At 52.4% G+C, this 20,778-nt stretch overlaps 1 protein-coding gene and 1 long non-coding RNA gene across 7 annotated transcripts in view; one reads left to right on the forward strand and one right to left on the reverse strand.

The window, feature by feature from the left end:
• FMNL2 (formin like 2) overlaps positions 1–1,650 on the reverse strand; it is a 155,277-nt gene extending 153,627 nt beyond the window's left edge. For 3 of the 5 annotated variants that reach the window (XM_072874790.1, XM_072874793.1, XM_072874791.1), the window contains exon 1: positions 1,285–1,649. In XM_072874790.1, the coding sequence (XP_072730891.1) occupies positions 1,285–1,401 (117 nt within the window). In that variant the 5' untranslated portion in view covers positions 1,402–1,649. Of the gene's footprint in view, positions 1–1,284 lie in introns of all 5 variants that reach the window. The other 2 variants (XM_072874789.1, XM_072874792.1) reach the window with 1 other exon arrangement.
• LOC140657571 (uncharacterized) lies at positions 318–20,778 on the forward strand. 2 transcript variants are annotated; one of them, XR_012044392.1, is made up of 3 exons: positions 318–481; positions 15,628–15,853; positions 20,611–20,778. It is a non-coding gene; the product is annotated as an uncharacterized lncRNA (long non-coding RNA). The 2 variants fall into 2 exon arrangements; XR_012044391.1 differs by having other exon boundaries at positions 447–550.

Raw genomic sequence — 20,778 nt, forward strand, 5'->3', positions numbered from 1 at the left:
GCTCGTCAGTGGGGGTTCCTGACTGAATAGGCTTATTCTTTTCTTAGACATGATAATCTAATTGGGTCTAACCAGAAATAATCCCCAACACACACCAGTTTGTGAATCCTCGCCCAGCACCAGGAGTATTTCAAATACCAGGGGGGTTGCTCTAGTAGCTGATATGGGAATTACCCTCGCAACAGCTCGCCTCGCTGGGTTTCACAAGGCGTTACGGGGAACGCAGGGCACGGCACACACATGGGTTTTATTCGTTCTCCTCCCCTGCTTCTGTTTTTTCACGTACACGTTGCTCAAAAGTAAGAAGGGCATGGAAGAATAGATGGGTGGCGATACTCTACTCGCGCTACTTAAGATACCTGAAAGGAAACAGGACGTCTGCCCAAAACACTCCCGTGCAGCACCAAGGGAAGCACTGCCCTTCCTTGGAAAGCTCTCCTGGGAAGGTGATCTCAAACACCGAGCCCGTCGTGCCACTCAGGTGAGGGGAAAAGAGCGAAGTAAAACGCAGAGCCCGACAGAAACGGCGGCAGCCCAGAACCAGCCCCAGGTGAACCGCACACGCGTGCCGGGGACGGGGGACGGCAGGACCGGCGTGTCCCGGGGGGCCCCACAGCCGGCCGACGGGCGCGGGCCCCTTTCCACCCCGGGCTCCTGGAAGCCGCCAGGCCGAGGCGAGGCCGCAGCACGGCTCCCCGCGGCCGCCGGCTCCCGCACCGGCCCGCTCGCTCCTCCCCGCCGACGGCCGGGGCCGGCACCGCCAGCGAGCCGCCGCGGGCTCCCCTCTCCCGGCGGTCCCTCTCAGGTTCGCCCGCGAGGAGGGGACAGACCCCAGCGGGAGGGAACCGCCTCGGCTCGGGCGAAGGCGGCTCTTTGGGGGCTCCCGAGACAAAGAGCCGCAGCCGGCGCACACGCCGTGCCCCCGCTCCGCTCCCCTCCCGCCCTCCCCCGCCGCAGCCCCGTCCCGCCGCCTCCGGCCGGGCCGCGAGGTGCGGGCGGCACCGCCCCGCCGAGCCCACCTGTGCCACCGGCCCCCGGCGGGGCTGGGGCGGCCGCCGCCGCTGCGGGGAGAGCGCGGCGGGGCAGCTCCCGCCTCGGTCTCCAACTTTTCCCCGATTCCCAGCCGCGCACCGGCCGCCCCCCGCGCACGCCCCCGGGCCGGGCGCGGGGCCCCGCAACTCCGCCTCGGCTCCTCCGCCGAGGCCCGCGGGCGGCCGGCGGAACGCGGCGCCCCCTCGCCGGCGGCCCGACCCGCTCCCCACAGACAATGGGGCCGGCACTCACCAGGACGACGGCGAAGCGCTCCTCCAGCTCGCCGGGCTCGGGCATGGGCAGCTTGAGGGGCACGCTGTGCGCCCTGAACTCCGTCTGCTGCGAGTCCACGCTCCCCGCGTTGCCCATGGCGGCGGCGGCCCCTCCGCGCTGCTCCGCGCCGCCGAGCCAGGCGGGCTCCGCGCCCCGCGGTCGCCCTCTAGCACCGACGGCGGAACGCCGCGCCGCCGCCCGTCATGGCTCGCCGCCCTCGCCCTCCCCCCGGGGCGGGCTCGCTACGGCTCCGGCTCCAGCTCCGGCTCCGGCTGCGGCTCGGCGGCGGCTCCCCCGCATGCCGCCCCGCGGCCGGCGCGGCCCGCACAAAGCCCCGCTCCGCCCCCGGCCCGGGGCGCGCTGGGACTCGTAGTCCCGCCGCCGTCCGGGGGCTGGGCCGGCGGGGGAAGGGGCCGGCTGCGGACCCGCCGGGGGCCCCGGGGGCGGGAGCGCCCTCGGCGCCCATTTTACCTCAGCGGGCTGGGCCGGCCCCTGCGGCCTTCCCCATCCGGAGTGCCGCCGGCGACCCCCGGCCTTGCGGGGGGGGCGGGAGCCTGGGGGTCTGCGTGTGCCGGGGCAGTGGGGCCCGGGGTGTGTGGCCCCAGGTGCCTGAGGTGGTGTCAGCAGCTGGGCTGACAGACACCGCCTCTGCGGCTCGGGGCCTGTTGGCTTCGAATGGCGGGGAGCCTTTCCACCGCACTGAGGGGCACCCAAGGAGCGATGGCCCTGCTTGCCGCCCCCCCAGCCCGCACCTTGAGGTACTGAAATCAGAACAACGGGATGATAAATCTCCCCAGGTTCAGGGTGACACCACCCAAACAAATCCGTCATCAAGACAACGCCGCCTCGGCGTAATCGGGAGGATCATCCTTCTCCCAAGCGTATCAAAGCTGCCTGCTCTTCAGAGGTTATTTTCCATTTCTTTATCATTCCCTGCAAGTTCTCTCCCACACAGTCTTTAAGCATTGTGGTGGTCAAACCCAGACCCCGTTAATGCTCTAACCCGGGCTGCTGTGCAACGGTACGTCAGTATCTCCGGTTCAAAGAAAATTCTGCAGCTCTGCTCGAGATGGCATTGACCCATTTGGTGACTGTGCTGTATTGCTCTTACATCTCTTTTTATTCTCCAGTCCAAGACCTAATCACTTTCCTGTCACCCCCCACCAATCCATATCCCTCCGTCCTATATTAACATTCAATTCTCCTTCCAGAGAACAACGATTTTTGCTCAGCTTTCACCTTCACGATGACACACCTACTGCTGTTTCTCCTCCTGGTCATCACATTCGTGCTTCAGCGTCCCGGTGCAGGGGTGTGTGCGTGCACCGCTTTGGTGCTCAGCGTTGTGCCAGCCTCACAGTTACGGATAAAATTACAAACATTGTGAAAGGCTTCCAGTGATTATCTGTGAAGTTCTGCCTTTTGCTGCCAGCTAGTTCAGGAAATTCAGTAAATCTTGTGAATCCAGCTACACAATGATTTACTAATGCTGTTACCTGGCGGCTGGCAGTAAATGTACCAGCACGCTCTGCAATGGGATTTGGCCAGATCCGTAAATTTCTGCTGGGATTTGGGAGCATTTCTGGCTTTGCCTGGTAGGAGATGGTAACTATCCACATGGAGATTAATTTGGGGGAAAAAAAGCAAGAAGATAAGCATTATTGTTTAGAAAATTACTATTTCTTAATTTACATTACCTAGGATGGCAATTGTGCTAGAGGCACAGCTTACGAAGCTGCCACAAAAGCAAAGCGTTGGGAGTCATGTGCTGCGACACACACAACCGGCAGTCGAAACCCAAGGAAGTGCCAGTAAGCTTTTCTCTGTGTGTGCTCTAAACCCACTACTAATTAAATGTGCTCTTTCTAATTAAAAAAAAGACGTAATACGTCCACGACTGGGACGGTGAGCGACACACCCTGTCCTGGCTTTACACCCCACCGGGGCACCTTGCCCACGGAGCATCAGCCAGTGCAGGACTTGGCCCGGGACTCCAAGCGATGCTGAAGGTGTGGATTCCCGCTCCGCGGGCGCCCAGGAGGGTGTTACCCCAGGGACAGGTCAGAACCTCATACAACTGCTTTGTTAAAAGCCTAAAATTCTTGCAATATCCTTAATAAACAAAGTTTTAAAACCCTAGACGGTTCTTGGGAGTTAATAACAATGTTGTTATTGATAGTGAAGGAAATAGTAATAGATACTTTGCCTGATGCCTTTTATCTAAGACTATCACAATTCTCTGAAAGATTAATTAGTTAATTAAGCTTCACAAGGCTGCTGTGAGATAAGGGAGCGTTGCACTATCACAGATAACAGATGAGGGTCAGGGTACAGGGCGCTGAAGACAGTCTCTAGCCAAGGATCCTTCACCCTGCCAGCAGCAGACCGCCAGCTATGCCGAGTGCTCGCCGCTCCCCGGGCTCGCGTTGCGGAGCAGGACCTCGCCGACACCCCAAAGGGGTCCCAGGGGCCTGAAGCTGAGCACTCCAAGTCAGAAATCACCCACCAATAACCCTCAGCTCCCTTTCAAACCCAGCAGAAGACATGGTCCTTAAGTATCCCAGACACAACAGCTGTGTGCTGTAGGGAAGCGTTACTTGCCTTATATTGCATATGGGAAAGTGAAAGGCACGACACAGCTTTACAAATAAACCCGCGTGTCGCTGTTAATTACCTACGACGACAAACTTAGTCCAGTATGAGGAGTCCCAGCATTTTCCCAGTCAATAACTCCCAGCATGGAAGCACTCAGGAGCCTTAGTTTTCTTAATCAAGGGGAAATCATCTCAGCGGTTTTAAGTCCCTCTGGACGTCTGAGGACAGGGAGCTGCTGCTAGCCATACATACCTGGGAAAGGTTAGGATAATTGCAGGGCAAACTGGATTCTTTGGCTTACATTTCGGCAAGAAGCCAAAGGCAGCTCTAAATCATGCTATAAGGCATATTCAGTTCAAAACCAGACTTGCAAAATTTTTAATGAAACTAACCATCCATACGTATGGCGACTGTTTAACATCAATGCAGTAGTGCAAAGGAAAGGAATTCTTTTAAGAGAACAAGATGAGTTTTGAGCAATTTGTGGTAGTCTGTAACTGGGATGTCGACATTTGCAAATGTCAAAATTAGTGTGGCAGCATTGCTAAATAAAAACGCTACTTAGCTGGCTCACACTTAAGCTAAAGAAGTTATTCTGGGATAAAAATTAATAAACAAGACCTTCGTTTTTACATTTATTTATTTAAACTAAATAACCAGCTACACAATGCGTAATTTACAGAGCTCATCCCAGGCACCCGGGCGATTCACGCTGGCTGATGCTACCAGGGATGTCATTGTCTGCACCGGGGTTAATGGCCGTACCAGCTCTGCAAGGGCTCCGTGCCACGAGTGCGTGTGGAATTTCACTGGAGAATGAGACAAATACTTCTCGGCGTTTACTGAAGCTAACTGGTAGCTCTGTTTGTCACCAAAACCTCCACATTAAAACAAAGCTGGAAGTTTGGGGCCAAGTCTTTCTTAAATTCCCCTGAACCAGTGCCTACTTATCTACCTATGGAAGAAACTCTGAAGGGAAAAGAAGATTGTTTTATGACCCCTCTTTTTTCCCCAATGCTCAGCATTTCCAGATGTATCCTGAGCTGACATCTCAGTGAAGTTCCAGGTGATCTGATTTAATGGTCTTGAAGCTGGAGGGTCAGCATCAGGCTTTAATAAATAGCTAGATCCTAGCTCAGCAGTGGCAAAGGTAGTTCATTCGTAATAAAGATGTAGTGCAACCATAAACTCCATTGCGAGAGCTGAGCGGTGTACACTTAAGAAGAGATTATTGATTGCAACGCGTGAACAGCTGACCTTGCCTAGAAGACTACAGAGGACTTTTTCTGTAATAAATTAAAAAAAAATAATGGGCTGCTTTCTGAGAACAGTATTCTCGAGGAAAATCAGCTTCTGCAGGGATTTCCTAATGATGGGAAAGAAATACTTGATAGTCTTTATCCTCATGCACATCCACTGTTAAAGAAGAGGTGGTTTCACGTTGGTTCATCATGTTTTACCTAGTACAACATATCTGCTATCTACTTCAGTGCCTTAGTCTTTTATTTACAGAAATTTCCTACAAGTACCAGAAACCTGCCTTATCTAGCCTCAACAGATTGTAGAAATAAGTTGCAAAATAATGGTCAGGCCTATTAGCCTTAGTGTTTAAGAATTAATTAAATTTGTTTAAGAATTAATGAAATACAAATCTAAAATCCACCTGGAACCAGAAAAGTTCGCGGGCATTCTGAAGGACCTTACCGATTGCCATATTGACATCTTTTCCACAGCCACCTGTACGTCAGCACACAAAGCCTCATCGGCTTTGATCCTACCGTCTGCCACGTAGGTGGGCACGTCCGCCTGGCTTCTACTGTCGTCATGCCTGTGTCCGCATCCTCATTGCGCAATTGCTCTTTCTGCATCTTGTGCTGAGATCTGAGCTTGTGATAACAGATGGAAATGCTCAGTCCCAGTACACCGAGTTATTAGGTTCATCTCTTATTAGCCCTCTGATTTTTCTCTGTCTGCTAGAAATTAAATTATTAACTTTGAATCTGATTTACTTGCAGCAGCTATGCTCTGGTTTAACTGTGCTGACATCCTTGGCCTTACTTCCAACACTTGTTTGTGTAGATCAGATGCAGCTTCATCAAAGCAAACTGTGATGTCAATAGTGATGAGATCAGCCCCCAGCTTCTGCTCAGGACCACTCCTCTACCAGCAGCAAGCGCTAAATATCCCTCCCAGATCTCCTACAGGAGGGTGCATGGAGATACGCTCGCTTAATTCAAGACCAATCAATCCTTTCAGTCTCTCTGCTTCTTTCTGACGCGTGGGGACACCTCCCAGCCCGTGGTACTGGACCGACGAGCCTGAAGCCAGGCTGTGTGCGAGCCCAGCACCGAGCGCGTGATGACACACAGCAACAGGCACGAGGGTTAAGTGCAACCCTGACAGTACCTAGGTGATGCTGCTTTCTCTCAGCTTTGAGGAGATGTGGAGATATTTAGCACGATGATTTTGCATCTTTCTTCTGACTTCTGATTTGTTCCTTAAAAATATGTAGGCTTAATCGGTAAGCGAGGGCAGCGTGGCACCAGGAGAGCAGGTCAGGGCTCAGCAGTAAGAGCTCTCGCTAGAGCAGAGTGTGTGATTTTCAGAGGAAGCCTGAGCAGATGCGTTTAGCAGAAAAGCTGCAGTAATGGCAAACAGCCCTGTTTCTGCCACTGCCAGTTTGCTGACCTGGATTTCTGAGAGGTGAAGTAAGGCCCCCAAACGCATTTGCCATTTCTCCGTGGAGCCCACGCCTGGTTTTCTGCCCACTAACCAGGCTGAAGGCAGAGCTGCGGAGGCAGCCCATGCCACCTGGCTGACTCGAGGGCAGGGCTCGGACCACAGGCGTTATCTGATTGCTTCAGGCGGGGACCCAGAGCCCGGTGCTGTCCTTAAACACTCGTGCCTGGTCCTGGTCCGTGCTGCTGCCATCTGTTAAAACCAGCAGGGAGGCTGGTTGGCAGCCCATGGCAGAGTGGTCTTTTCTTTTTTCTCCTCCTTTTTCCTTCTTTTTCCCCTTTGCAAGGGAAGGGTTGAGCAGTCTGTGGCACAGCCTCCCCGCTTTCCCTCTCCTGCAAAGGGAAGCCTGGTAGGAAGAGCGGGTGCAGGATCGCAAGACCACGACGGAGGTCCTCTGATTTTTGCAGCAGCTTTTTCATCAGTCCTGCCTGGACTCTCTGTTTCACCTCTCTGTCTCACTCTCCTCCACCTTCGCAAACACCCCGTGGCTGCAGAGGTTGAGAGCTGCATTTCAGGGAACGCGTCTCTTGGCTGCAGACCCAGGTGGCCCTCGGTGGCACGCTACGGTTGGGGTGGACCTCGGGGAAGGATGCGCACGGGACCCCCCCTTTCCCTGTCTATAGTCTGGCACAGACCAGCAGCACTCCAGCCCCAGATCGGCGCTGGAATGGCTCCCGGGGCCCCACTCCGATCGATCGGCACAACCGCCCATGGAAAACACCTCCGGCACGCCCGGCTCCCTCTGGCTCAGAGCAATCGGCAGAGGAGGGGTGCTGCAGGCCACCCCGCTCCACCTTGCCGGATCACCACCCTCCGCCCTGCCGGGTCACTACCCCAGCATCTCGGCAGGCAGGGGCAGTGCGGGATCCTGTTCATTTTTAAAGGTGAGGCCGCGCTGTTTCAGCAAAACTGGGATCGTTCTCCTCGGTCGAGTGCAAACCTGCCTGGCACCAAGGGTTGCTGAGGACTCGGTCCGATTTATTTTTAGCAAAGCTCAGATTATTCTTCTTCTCAGGACAGCTAGTCTGAATGATTTGCTACAGTTTGGAGAAAAAAATCAGTTACAGAAAACAGCACGAGCATTTGTTCTGTGGGATGGAGTAGAGAGAGTGTCTGCTTTTCAAACACGTCCCCGAGAGAGGCACTTACAAACACAGGGTGCTGGCTCATCTGTTACACTTCTTCAAGAAATTAATGCAATTTAAGGCTAAAATTTTCCGTGTGCTGAAAACGAGAGGATACGGACACGTGATCCTCACTCAGCCTGTATCTGTGCGCATCAGGGAAGCTCCCAGGACACGCACTGTGCGGGAGATGCTCGGACGGTGCACGGTAGGTTTGCGGCGGGGCTGGGCTGCCTGATGGAGGAGGTGAGCTAGTGAGCAGGGCCCGGACGCTGGCAGGTGGCTCAGAGCCCGCAAACTTGCTCAAATGGAAGCAAATGGCAAGCCAACAAAGCTCAGCTAAGGGGACGTGGGGGATCTCCCCGGCGCGAGGACCCCAGCCGGCACACGACCTACGCACCCTGCCTCCTCCGTCCCCCTCCCTCCCACCTCCTCCCAGCGCTTTGCGAGTAATTCCAGCGTTGCACTTTGAAGCAGGGTGCAAAGGCTGGGGTGGAGAATCCCCCAGAAGAGCACCTCACCGTGAAGACGTGCACCTGGGGCTGGAGGGCACCGAGCACCCCGCGCGCCCCGGAGCCCTTGCCAGCGTCGGGAGCCTCCAGCCCGTGGGCAGTGCTCACCGGAGGAGCCCCCGGCACGTGCCCTTCCAGACCGGGGTGGTGAGAAGAGCCCGCGATGGCGACGCTGCCGAGCAAGGCGCGGGATCTCCGTGTTCAGCCTCACGCCATCTCGCTGGCGAGCAAATGTAACAGGAGTGGTGTTTTCTGGTATGATGCACCCTGGCCGGGAGCTCGTTCATGATTTATTGGCAGGAAGGCAAGCAGACAAAACACAACTTCTGAATTCCCAGAAAGGCAAAGAATTGTAAATGCTAATGAAACTGAGATAATGGAGCAGAAAATAATGGTAGGGAATGAGTCAATATTTAATAACGCTTATATCTGAGTGTAAAGCAGCACTTTCTGAACTCAGACGGAGACAGAGGCTAGACTAGATGGGTGTCTGTGTGCCTATCTGCCAGCTTTAAACTGGCTCTAAAAACCGTAGCTAGGACAGAAGCATCAGAATCATTTTTTAAGACGGGGACATTTTCTAACCTTTGTGGACTGCTGTTATTAATTGCAAAAAGGTTTTTCTCTCTTTTTTTTTTCTCCCCGGAAGAGTTATCGGTGTGTGGAATGGAGGGGCTGTAGTTCAGTCGGCTCGTCGCTCAGCTGGCTCGTCGCTCCAAACGACAGCCGTGGGACAATGCCGGCCATTGTACCCGCGGTAGGAGAAAAGCTCGGTGTGCTTCCACGCAGGCTTCGGACAGAAATGCCGCACGAGTTTCCACTGTTTTTCCACCAAAGGCTCTTGAAAAAGAACTCCCGAGGATGGTTAGGCAAGAGGAATAAAATTAAATTTTTCAGCTGATAGAAGCTGTTTAGAAGGCCTTAAATGGGTTTCAGAACTCATGAGAAAAATATGGATTTCAATTTACAGGACTGATTAATAACATTTGTCTCCCAGCAAGGCAGGGGGAGGATTTGCAAGCGTGGGACTTGTGCAGTCACTGGAAAGACCTTTTCCAGACCTTGTGTTTTAAAGCACGTTTTCTAATCTCACCAGCTCTCTCTTTATCGATGTATCACTGCGGTCGAAGCTCCCAGCAGCGCTGAGCTCCCCTCGCCGGGGCTGCGCTGGGCATGGCCCCTGCCTCAGCCCCCTCCTTCCCACGTAGCCGGGGCCCCCGGAGCTCTCTGCAGACCCAAGGCAGGGCAGGCGGCACTGCAGCCCTCTTTTTGCTTTTGTTTTAAATGTAGGGACTCTTCTGCCTTTCCCGAGTGAAAGAGTTGCCTGCGTCCGCGTCCTCATCCCTGACAGCTGGAGGAGCGTGGGGTGTGAGCTCTGCTGGTCATGCTTTCCATTGCTCACTGAAGAGACGACCATGTAAAGACGGGGTATGGGGTCTCTGCGTGTAGCTGTGGCCTGTGAGGTCCCACCTGGTCCCAGGGTGTGTGTGGGGTCATTAGGAGGATAAGTGGCATCACGGGCTTCACAGGTCTGATTTTCACCAAACTGGTGTGACTGTCTTCACCTCTAAGGGCCTATTTGTAGTGGATACTGGTCTGAGATTAATCAGCCTCAGCTGCTAGCTTTTCGGGGGAGCAAAAAGCACTGCCATGCGAGCTCAGGTACATGAACCCGGAGTTCCTCAGCTGCCCAGTGAGCTTGCTGGGAGCTGGACACTTGGACAAGTCATTGCTCTCCTCCTGAGCCATGGCCAGCAGGCAGGCAGGGGCATGGCAGACTAGGACATGGACGGGTCCGTTTCCCTCCAGGTCTCACAGTGCAACGTTTTGTTCCAATGCTAAATTAAATGGAAGGTCAACAATGCAGATTTTCCCATAAAACAAAAATTCCCCTTTCCAACCAGCTCTAAACATCTCCGCTTCTGTTACAAGACAAGGATAACAGAAGTTCACGCTGAATTATTTACTGCCTCAGTGAAACAGGGGACTGAAGGCAGACTGGCTCGCTTTGGCTGAACCCAGACAAGAGTGAAATGATGTTAGATGCAGGGAGCGTGAAGAAGACGTGCTGCATCTTTAATAGCTTTTTTAAGAAACCAGCTGTGAGGGTTGGGAGATACCACCTGATACGCCTTCCAAAGTCCCCATCGCTTTCTGGCCCCCAGTACAGCTGTGTCTGATGGTTACGGCTGTGCGTGTGTGGCAACACCCCCGCGGGCACCAGCATAGCCTTGGAAAGGCGCATCCCAAACCCTCCTGCATCTGGGGGATGTCGGTTGGCCGGGGTTCACGGACAGCCTCAAGGCATCCCCTACCTTAGGGCACTTCTCTGTGCGTGCACCAAGACACCTGCTTCGGTGAGCTTCCAAAAGCGTGGCGATGGAGTAGTCCCGTGCCGGCTCACACCTGATTTCTTTCTGACTAAAGCAAGGAACAAATGCTAAAGCACTGCTTTGGAGCCCATTGCGTGCTCTCCTCTGCTAACCAGCAGCAGTTGCACAGCCAGAAGGTTGCACCTCGTCCTTGACTGTCTGCACTCTGGGCTGACAGGGCAGAGGAGCTCGCAGCGCCGCCTCCCTGGGGATAAAGCCGTAAGACCGAGAATGCAGGTTTCCGAGTTGGTAGTAACATAATTAAAGCACATTTCCCAGAAAACAGGCCGGGGTGACAAACTGAGCCTCTTCTTTGCATGGCGCAAAACTCAGGCTAAACCAAGACGTGTGTGTGTGCGTGCCTGTTGTATATTTTTAAGACACGTGCATGCATATGCATGCACGTTAGAACTACAACCTTTTTAATGTTTCAAAGGAAACAAAGCTGTTGCTGGAGAAAATATTTACAGATGGGTAGCAGTCGCTACATCCTTTTGGCTGGTGTTTGAATGCTTGCATTGCAAATCATATCATTCAGCCACAAAACCAGGCCAAGCTAGTAATTATTGTTTGGGATGCGAAACGGGAATTGAGTGTGACCAGTGGCCATGCAAAGTGCTAAGATGTGTGTCAGTGAAAATGCTTATTCAGAAGGATTTTAAACAGTGTCCTGAAATGGACTGCAACAACGTTATCTAAAAGCCATTTAACGGAGCACTTTTCCATACATGATTGCTATCTGATTCCTGCCGACTCAGCTCCTCTTTGTTTTGCTTCTCCTTGCTAGCTAGAACAGAGATGCTGCAGTGCACGATTGGGTGGGTGACCTCAGTCTCAATGCCAAATGGATGACTAAAATGAACACAGAAAATACAATCCATTGTCTTCTCCCTGAAATGCCAGCTTTGTTCCACGTGGAGCTGCTGGCTTATCGGTATAACCCCTTCGATGCTGCTCCGAGATTTAAACGCTGCAGTCCCTGCCCTATCATTAATTTAGATTTTAAAAACGTAGTGGTGTCTTATAAAGGCTTTTTTTGCACCTGGCAAACGGCAGCTCAAGCGGGATGACAGGGTGGTGCAATGCCGCTCACGGAAGCAACTCATCCTCCGTGTGCAGCGTATTCACAGGCTGGCACAAATCCACTCCGAATCAGGTGTTTTCATCTCTGGCTGTGGCTTAATATGTGGGTGTGGGCTAAATAAATTTTTTTAACGTGTACAAAATGACAGTTTTCACAATCTTGGCAATCGTTGGGCCTGGTCCCCTCCAGAAGACAGCCAGAGGAGAGGCGTATTGGGTATTTTATCCAGCGTCCCGGTAGCAGATCACGTACTGCAGTGCACGAGAGACTCTCAGCTCTCTCCTTGGCGAGCTCAATTCCAGCAAAACATTCAGGGCTGTGAAACCCACACAGTGCTCGGTGCTCCGGATTTAGGCACTTAAACCCTGCGGAAGGGTTAAAATCAAACCTCGCCTTCCTTGTTTTCTCTTGCCCAACCTGGGCAGCTCTTTGCTGGGCAAGCAGCTTTCCTGGATCCGTATCGGACACCGTCGTCTCTCCGTGGGCTGCAGGGGACCCCGGCTTGGCTCCGTGCCGGGGAGGCCAGCGCGCGAGAGATGGAGGCAGATGGACAGGAGGGCTGGTGAAAGGCTTGGGGCAGAGAGAGTGTAAAAGGGGGGACATCTCCACCTGGGGAGACAACGAAGAGGGCGTGTGATAGAAGTCTGTACAACCATGGGAAGTTACTCACTAATTCTTAAAAATTATTCAGTTGTGGGGTTCAAAACTGGCTTAATTCATGGAAGAGGTTTATTCAGTGGAGCAGTGCAGGTGCAACCTCAGAGTGAGAAGGTCCCATCCCTGGACTGCAGGACGCTCGAGGTGGCAAATCACCAGGGGAAGAATATTTCTCTTTTTCATGCATTTCCCAGTATATCCTCTACTGGCCATTCCCGGAAGGAGAAAGCTAGCTGGACCTTTGGTTCTCCCGTCTTTTACATCTTAATCTCTTTTTGAGCCGAAATCCCCAGATCGTAAGTGTGGACAGAGAACGCAGCCCACGCGGCGAGGTCGGGCAGCGCCGAGCCCTGTCACCACGTGTGCCCGTCCTTGCCGCGGCTGCCGGGCGGGACCCTGCCGGCCCTTTCGGAGGGGCTGGACCCAAAAGCAGCCAGGCTAGGGAAAGCCCTCAAAACACCATTTACCAGCAGACAAGCTCTATTATTATTATTTGTGATTCAATGAAACTCAGAATTAAAAAGAGTGTGTCTATATCAGCCAGCTGCAGAACTGGTAAAGCACTTTAAAATATTTTTGGAGGGTGGGGGAGAAAACACTCCCTTCTCCCCCCAGCCAGCCCGTCGTATCGCTCCCGTGGGTCTCTGCAGCCAACGTGAGCGTCAGACCTGGACGCCTGCCCCACCGAAGCTGAAGCCCCCTCTCTTAAGGGCAGAGAGGTAGGATTCGATCAAAAAACACATCCCTGGGGTGGTTTTAGAAGGGGCAGGGTGTAGCACAGGTCACTGCCTGGTCTGTGCTGCGATGTGCGGTTCATTCAGGGATGTCTTTGGCCAGAACCCAGGGCCAGTGGCTCTACCTTTGCACGACAGGGAGGACCCGCACAGGTACACGTCCTTCTCTGGGTTTATGCTAAGCATAGCAGGTGACATTTACGTCCTGTGTGGGTTGCTGTCATTTCCCAGCTGGTTGGAAGCTCCTCCAGCTCTATCACTCGGAGAAGCACAAGCGTACCTCCTGCAGTCAGATGCCGCTTGTAGGGATGGAGCTGTGGTCCTCACTTGAATTCACGTGAAAACCTTTTCTTGCTTATCTGCAAGCTTGGGAACGTTACTGTCAGTTTGCTGTTGAATTTTCCAAGTGCTTTAACGCGTGTCTAGCAAGATTGCTAGGGGGTCCCAGAGAGAGCACATTTACAACCTTTTAAATGAGTGTGATGTGGGCAATGCGAGGGGGGGACTGAGCACAGGGTGATGATCCGCATGTCCCTCGCACGAAGGCTCGTGCAGCACTCAGCTACCAGATACACCAGATAAAAGTTCTTTATGTTAGACAAGCTGCCGCTGTGTTGACAAGGACAAGCACTGGATTAAAAGCAAGGAAGATACAAGCCTTACGTGAGCAGCACAACAGGGCAGGGGAATCCCGCTCTTGGGGTGGGTTTCCAGTGCACGACTGTCCGTCAGCCTGCTCGTGCCGTGTTCAGGACAGACGTCTCTGCGCCCATCCTGCCCGCTGGCCCCTTGCCCCTGCAGCTCAGTCCCTCACTTCCAGGGATTACCCACAAACAGGCTAAAAGCAGCAAAGCTTTTTGTGCACCCCGATCCCTGAGGGCCGGGCAGGGAGTTTGCCGCTGCTCGCCCACCCGGCTGCTCCTGGCCAGAGACGGCTCTGCCCCCTGGTCGTGCCAACCCATCCAGGTCCTCGTTTGGGAAAAATGAGTAAACAACCAACCAACCCACACCAGAATCCACCCTGGCCAACTCCTCACATCCTCCCTCTGTGAAAAGTGGGTTCAGAAGAGTCAATGGTTTTTCACGGTGTGGGTGTGATTAATGAACTTAATCATAGGATACTTTGATCCATCTCTTGTTTTTAAAGGATAGTTGAAAACAAGAAGAACTGCTACCCTTTGTGCTTTTGTAATTTTGTTAATCGTGGAAACCAGTGAGACTTTTGCATAGTCAGCACTTGCATGCATTAGAAAATGTATTTGCAAAACACAACACCACTTGCTTTTATATTCTGAAGCCAGCGAGCATATCCTAGTTGGCAGAAAGCTCAAAGGAAATTTATGAAGACCCAAAAATCTTGCAGGAATTTAATTAAACTTTAATCTTGGTAACACTCATACATATCTGTTTATACAGTGTCATCTGCAAGCAAAGCTGCTTCACTGTTTACATCTCTGGGTCTTCGCGATTCAGTTTGCTGGCCGCTCGTCATCAAGCCTGCTCACATCTTCTCACACAGCTCAGCTGGAGATGATCCTGCTTGAGCAAGTCCCTCTGTCCCCCGAGTCCTGTACTCCCTTCTCACACGCAAACAGAACAGGGAGCAACTGCCTCTTTGGGCCCCGGGGTTCACAGGGCCGTGCTCGTGGTCCTGCGCAAGGCGCTACTCAACGAGCCCAGTCTGCAGCTGGAAAATAGCAATTTTTAGCTAATTTGCATTTTGCTGTTGGCGGAGCCAGGGCTGCGTGGGCTGGTCACGGAGGGCGCTGCGGAGGGGCCGCGTCTGCCACCTCTTGCGTGGAGCACGCCTTGCTCAGCAGCACCCACCAGTGCCACCGTCCCCCCTGCCACCGGGGATGGGTGGCACGCGGTTCTGCCGGTCCCCAACGTGGCCGAAATGCAGATCCATCACCGGGCCGTCGCTTGTCCTTGGCCTCACCTCTGCCTCTTGACTGCAAGGTTTAGAGTGTTTTAGCATCTTTCAAGAAATTACAACCGCAGCTACCCCTGCCCCTGCCCCGCTTCCCGCAGCCCTCCAGCTCTGAGCACACCCAAGCCCAGAGTTCTGGGGAGCTGCATGAGCCTGCGTGCCGAGAACGGGCGAGACACTTGGGTGAACCCCAGCTGAGGTTAGCAGGGACCCAGCCGTGCCCGCAGAAAGCAGACAGAACATTTATGTAAAGGGAGGAAATTTAGACTGAGTTTAGAAATTAAACTTTTTTAATTAGTAAATACTTTACTGAAGAACAGTTTCCATTGGCGAGTACATGATTCCTCATTGCTTGAGGGATTTAAAACCAGACTACTCTCTGCTCCAAAAAAGTGCTATAAGCAACAGTTCTTTGCTTATAATGAACTGGAAATACTGGCAAGTCTCCATCTCCTTCAAATATTTTCCCTTGTATCTTCAGAGGTTAAAATAAATTATTCTGAGATGTAACAGATGTAGAATGCAGTCAGTGACATTCCTCCAGCTTTTTTAACTGAGTTTTCTTTCCTCTAAAGTACGTAAGGAGCAGCAATGGTTAAGGTCTGCTCCCTCTGACCAGGATGATCTTCGGAGCAGGCGTCCCCCGTGATGGAGCAGCTCTTTCCGAAGCACGGCGGCAGCGCCCGGCAGTGGACCACGGCACCGCCGTACTCGTGGGCTTTGGGAGTTGGCACTGGTGGGACCCGCCTGGTCGCCAGAGCCAGCGCCCCGTCCCGTCGTGAACCCATCACGCCCCACAAGGTAAACTTGATTGCCTGAACTGTCCATCATACACATCACTCAGCACATCAGTGCTAGCATTAATGAAGCTACTAGAAAACCCCGCGGTAATAGTGAAGTCCTTCCAGCAACCTTCTGTGATACATTAACAGCAATAATTGCCATCATAAGGGTAAAAGTAGTAGTACCAACAACCCCGAGAAACCCACAGTCGTTCACGCTCCTGTGCCGAGGCGTTGCGGGCAGCTTTGCCGAGCCCTTGTTTCTGAGTCAGAAGCAGGAGCGATGGAGCCGTTCAAGCCGTTATGGCATTTTCCCATGAGCTCAGCTGCCGCGTACCGATGCGACCCACCAATGCGGTTTGGTGAGGGGACAGGGCCAGATCCTGCCCAGAGCGTAAGCCTGGAGTAGTTCAGCTGAAGCCCACAGCGGGACTTTGAAGTAGTGGGGGTGCAACCGAAAGAGGACCTGTGGTGCCTTAACCGCAGAGCTATTTTACGCACAACCTTTTGGACAAGATGATGTTCGGCTTTGGGTAGTTACTAAATGCAGGCTAGGTCCTGTACGGCCCAGCAGGCACCACCAGCGCCTGCTCTCCTCCCCAGCCACGCTGGCCAAACCCACTCTGTGTCCCACAGAAAACGTCGTGCAAGTCTATTTCTGGAGCAGCGATGAAATTACGTCTTTTTAAGCATTAAGAAAACTCGTCTGACACAGTATTTCAACTCATGCACTCATTTACTCACAATACTCATTTTTGAAGATTCTGGCGAGGGAGAATAGTTTGGGTTTCAACGCAAGTAAGAGGCAGGGAGATGCGAGGGAAGGTATTCAAATGACCCATCCAGTATGTGATGGGGAAATGCAGCGAGTTAGAAGTGGTTAAACAGGAATTATTCGGCAATATCAACATGTCTGGATCAGGCATTTACACATCCACGTGCTTCTCTTGTAACGACAGTATGGGGAAACCTTCTTCCCCTCTCCCTGGCCCGGCTTCATCGCAGCCGCAGGACTGCGGCAGGCAAAACCCTTACCTGGCCGGACCTGGCAAAGCGGGGGTTCTGCCGGCAGAAGCGATGCTTTTTCTGTTAATTAAATAACTCCTGATAAACGACTATCTCATGGAAGCTGGGCTATGTCACTGGGCTGTTTCACACACATTTATCCTACGTATATATTCCAGCTTGCTTTTATTTGGAAATACAGGTAAAACACAACATGGACCGTGTGAGTGCATTTTCTTGGAGGTGCTCACTGGCTGGAGATTGGAACCGGGAGAATGTAGGATAGCTCAGTAAACAGAAAATTAAGTCTACCATAAGAAAAGATTTGTGATTTACAGAATTATAACAGAATCACCTTAGGGTTTAATGTTACAAAACACAGTAAAATGTTTTTTAAAATCAATTAATTAGTCCCAGTATCTGGAGGAGGTCTCAGACCTGGAGGATGTGCTTCCGTTACAGCCAGGACGGGTGACGCACCCCTGGCTTGTGCTTTATGGAATTTCCAGTGACACTTCATACACATAGGAATAGCACATCAAAAGTTTTGGGGAAGGGAAACGTTACGATTCTCGCCCTCTCCTTTTTCTCTATTAACAATAAAATAAATCAGCTACTTCAGAGCTCAGCAGCCCTGGATCAGAAACAGGGGAGTGAGCAACCAGCCTGCTGGGATGCAGTCACCCCGGGAGAGCCTCCGCTCTGGGAAGGTGAGCAAACCAGCAACGTCGCAGCTCTGCTGCATTTTTAAGTCAGCGCTGTGGTTGCCCATGAGTAAGTTCAAAGCTGTGACTTTTTCTGATGACATAAACAAAACAGGCAGCAGCAGCCTTTCTATTATTTAAACAAGTCCTCAAATCCCTTAGCCCTCTTCCTTTTTCTCTTTTTTTTCTTTTTTAACAAATGCCAGAAGCCTTTTCTGTAGAAAAATGAAAATCGCCGGTGGCCAAACCACCAGATTTGCGCTTTTGGTCCGTGTCCTAATGGGGTGTTAGCGTTGGCTGCTGCTTTGGAAGTGGCAGATGGCCGTCCACGCTATTTATTTTGCATTTTCCCCCATTCAGCCGCAGCGTCCGCGTGTGCGCAGCGTCCCGTGCCATGGGTGGCCAGTTTTGCCTTGCCAACTCCTTGCTCCATACCGAGCGCCCAACGCCAACTGCAGCGCAAGTATTCAACAGGAAATATTACAATGGCTCTTATCAGGATTCATTAATTAGATTAAGCTGTAATTGTGTTGCCTTCTATTAAAATATTAAATAGTGCAACCTCCATCGCACGGAGAACGGCCTGTTTCTGGAAGGGAGCTCTGCTGCTGGTCATCCACCCGAGCACCTGAGATGCATCACGGCTTGCACGGAGGCTCGCCATCCTCTGCCTTTGGCCGCAGGCGGGTGCCTCCCCGTGGGCCCGTCGGACTCCCGCTGATTGCGAAAGGTTTCCCGTATGTGCTGGAAGGAGCCTCCGAAACGCTCTGCGGGGAAATGCTCTGCCTGGAGATTTGCTCTGCTCGGGGCTGTGGAGAGCTTCTGCCTTTGCAGGAAGAAAAACTCGGAAAGCATCGGCCCGGGGAGGGGACACGCATCCTTGAAGGAATCGAGGGGGCTGAGGTCGAGCGCACTCCGGGACAGGGAAGCCTAGGGTGGCCGGGCAAGCGGCTCATGGCCACCGAGTCACGTATGGGTCCAGCCCATTCACCCACTGCTGCCTCTGGTTAATTATTGATCGGCCCGCTCTGTTTGCAAAATGGCTCACAAATAACTCATAAACTTCCCCAAGACGTTCATCGTTTGCCAAGTACAGCGCGTGGCTGGCAGGGGCTGGCTCTGCCCCGGGCGGCTCGCGGGCTGCCTGCCCACCGATTTCGGCTTTCCGACTGCGAGACCGTAAGCGGGAGGAGGAGTGAAGACGCAGGATCCCGGTTCAGCTCGCACAATTGTTTGAATTGGCTGTTTCGGTGAATGGCCTCACAACAAACACGTTTGCCATAGTTTCTGTGGCATAAAGGAACAAAGTCAAACTGAGCTGAATTGATTCCCATATTTCAGTTAATATTTACAGGAAGCTTTGCGTGTGGGTACAGCACAAATAGAGAAACAAAAGTAGGAGGAGGCTAGCTAAAAACAAATGAGTTTTCCATTTTTAAAACTTAGAAAATAAATTTAGAAAGGCTTTTCTCAGTTTATGATAAAATGCTAGCTGGGTTTACAGCAACGGAGGGAATTCTGCATTTTGAGCTCCCAGGACGGGTGATGGAAACACTCTTCCCAGGCCGCTTGTGCGATCATGCCCTCCTCAGTGTCTCCTTGAATTTAAAATTATCTGTTTATGAGGTTAGAAACAGTTTGGCAACTTATTATTTTGTGCTCATAAATCCTTTTTCATCTGAGGATCTCAGGGTAGTTTATAAACATGAACGAAGCCACAAAACACCCATGCAGGGCCTATCCTATCATACTTGTCCAACAAGTGTGTAACCAGAAACGGAGCTTGCCCAGGTTTGCACAGGAGAGGACATTTCCTTGCAATTTGGAGAATTTCCTTGAAGTCATACTGTGGCAGATTTGAAATACATACAAAAAAAAGCAAGACAGGAAAACCGAAGGTAACGTTTTCCTAAAGACACTGTTAAAATAGGAAATGCAGGCAATCTTCTCCGACACAGTGTTAATTGCAAATCATACCGACATGGCGTCGCTGGTCCTGAGGCAAGAGCATCCTGGCATCGCCTGAGGGTACCAGGGCAAACCTCTGCTCTTACCCGTAGAGGTACCACAGGGCCCTGCTGTGAGCAGGACATGCTCCTCGGAGCAAGGGACGTTTCTGCTCCTGATCACTCCCAAAGGCACTGTTCACGTTTTTGGAGATTAACCCTGGAGGATGTAGAATTCTCTAGAAAACACCCCAAAAGGCAAGCTGCTCACGGCCAGAGGGGTCAGGGAGCCGGGGGCAGGACCAGGGGCTCCTCCGGCATCCCCCTGTGAGGCCAGCTGCTGGCCTGGTCCTAGCCAGCGTCCCTGGATGGGAAAAGCAGGCGCTTGCCTCTCCTCGGTCACGCTTTTGCTGTCGTTCCCGGGAGCATCTCTTGTCTTTGAGTCTTCCTCTCTAGAGGTGCCTCTCGACCCGTCCTCAAGCCCTGCACCCCAGCTGCAGAGCTTCAGGTGCCTCCGCTTTTAAATATACCATAGGTGCTGGGATTGGGGTGAGGACCGTGCAATTCTTTATTTAAGTATCTACCACTTTAACCGCCTTGTCATTAGAAAAAAACTGGTATCTGATCCCATTGAGGAGAGGAAAAGAGCTGATGGGGCGACACTTTAAAATAGTACAGGAAGTCCCACGTTTCAGGTAAAACTCTGAATTGCCAACAACATTACGCACCGCTCTGCCAGGGAGAAAAGCCCTTACCCAGTGAAGAAGTTGGAACCGTTGCTGATGGTGTTCCTGCCGCCCTCGCCGTAAGTCCCGGCTGCATGGACACAACTATTTCGCAGCCCTGTTCTAGCAGACTACGTCGAGGTCACGCTCGGGATCCTGCTGATGAGAGTTAGTCTGGATTTGTAAATCACACCTGAAGGGCATAATCCAGTGCTTAATTTACTGATTTCTTTTACTTCCCACTCCATCCACCACTGGCAGAATGATTTCTCTTTTTTGACACATTTAATTTTAACCTGTGTTGCTAGTTACCTGCAGGGGTTAATTTTGTCAAGCTTGCTAATGTGTCTCATGACCTCCCGTTCTGTTTTGATTTGTTCTGTTTTTCTGTTGCAGAGCTGGAACAAGCCTGGCAGCACAAACCGGACACGTTTTGTAATTTGAAATCAGCTGACTGCTGAGCATACACGAGATGTACACAATGGCGTAGGTGTCTCTGACACGACCGACTGTCTGGGGTGTAGCTGTGGTGCTCTGTCCTCTCCCCTACTGAACGTCCGTACA

Source organism: Ciconia boyciana, chromosome 10 (assembly GCF_034638445.1).
Source record: "Ciconia boyciana chromosome 10, ASM3463844v1, whole genome shotgun sequence".
Lineage (NCBI taxonomy): Eukaryota > Metazoa > Chordata > Aves > Ciconiiformes > Ciconiidae > Ciconia > Ciconia boyciana.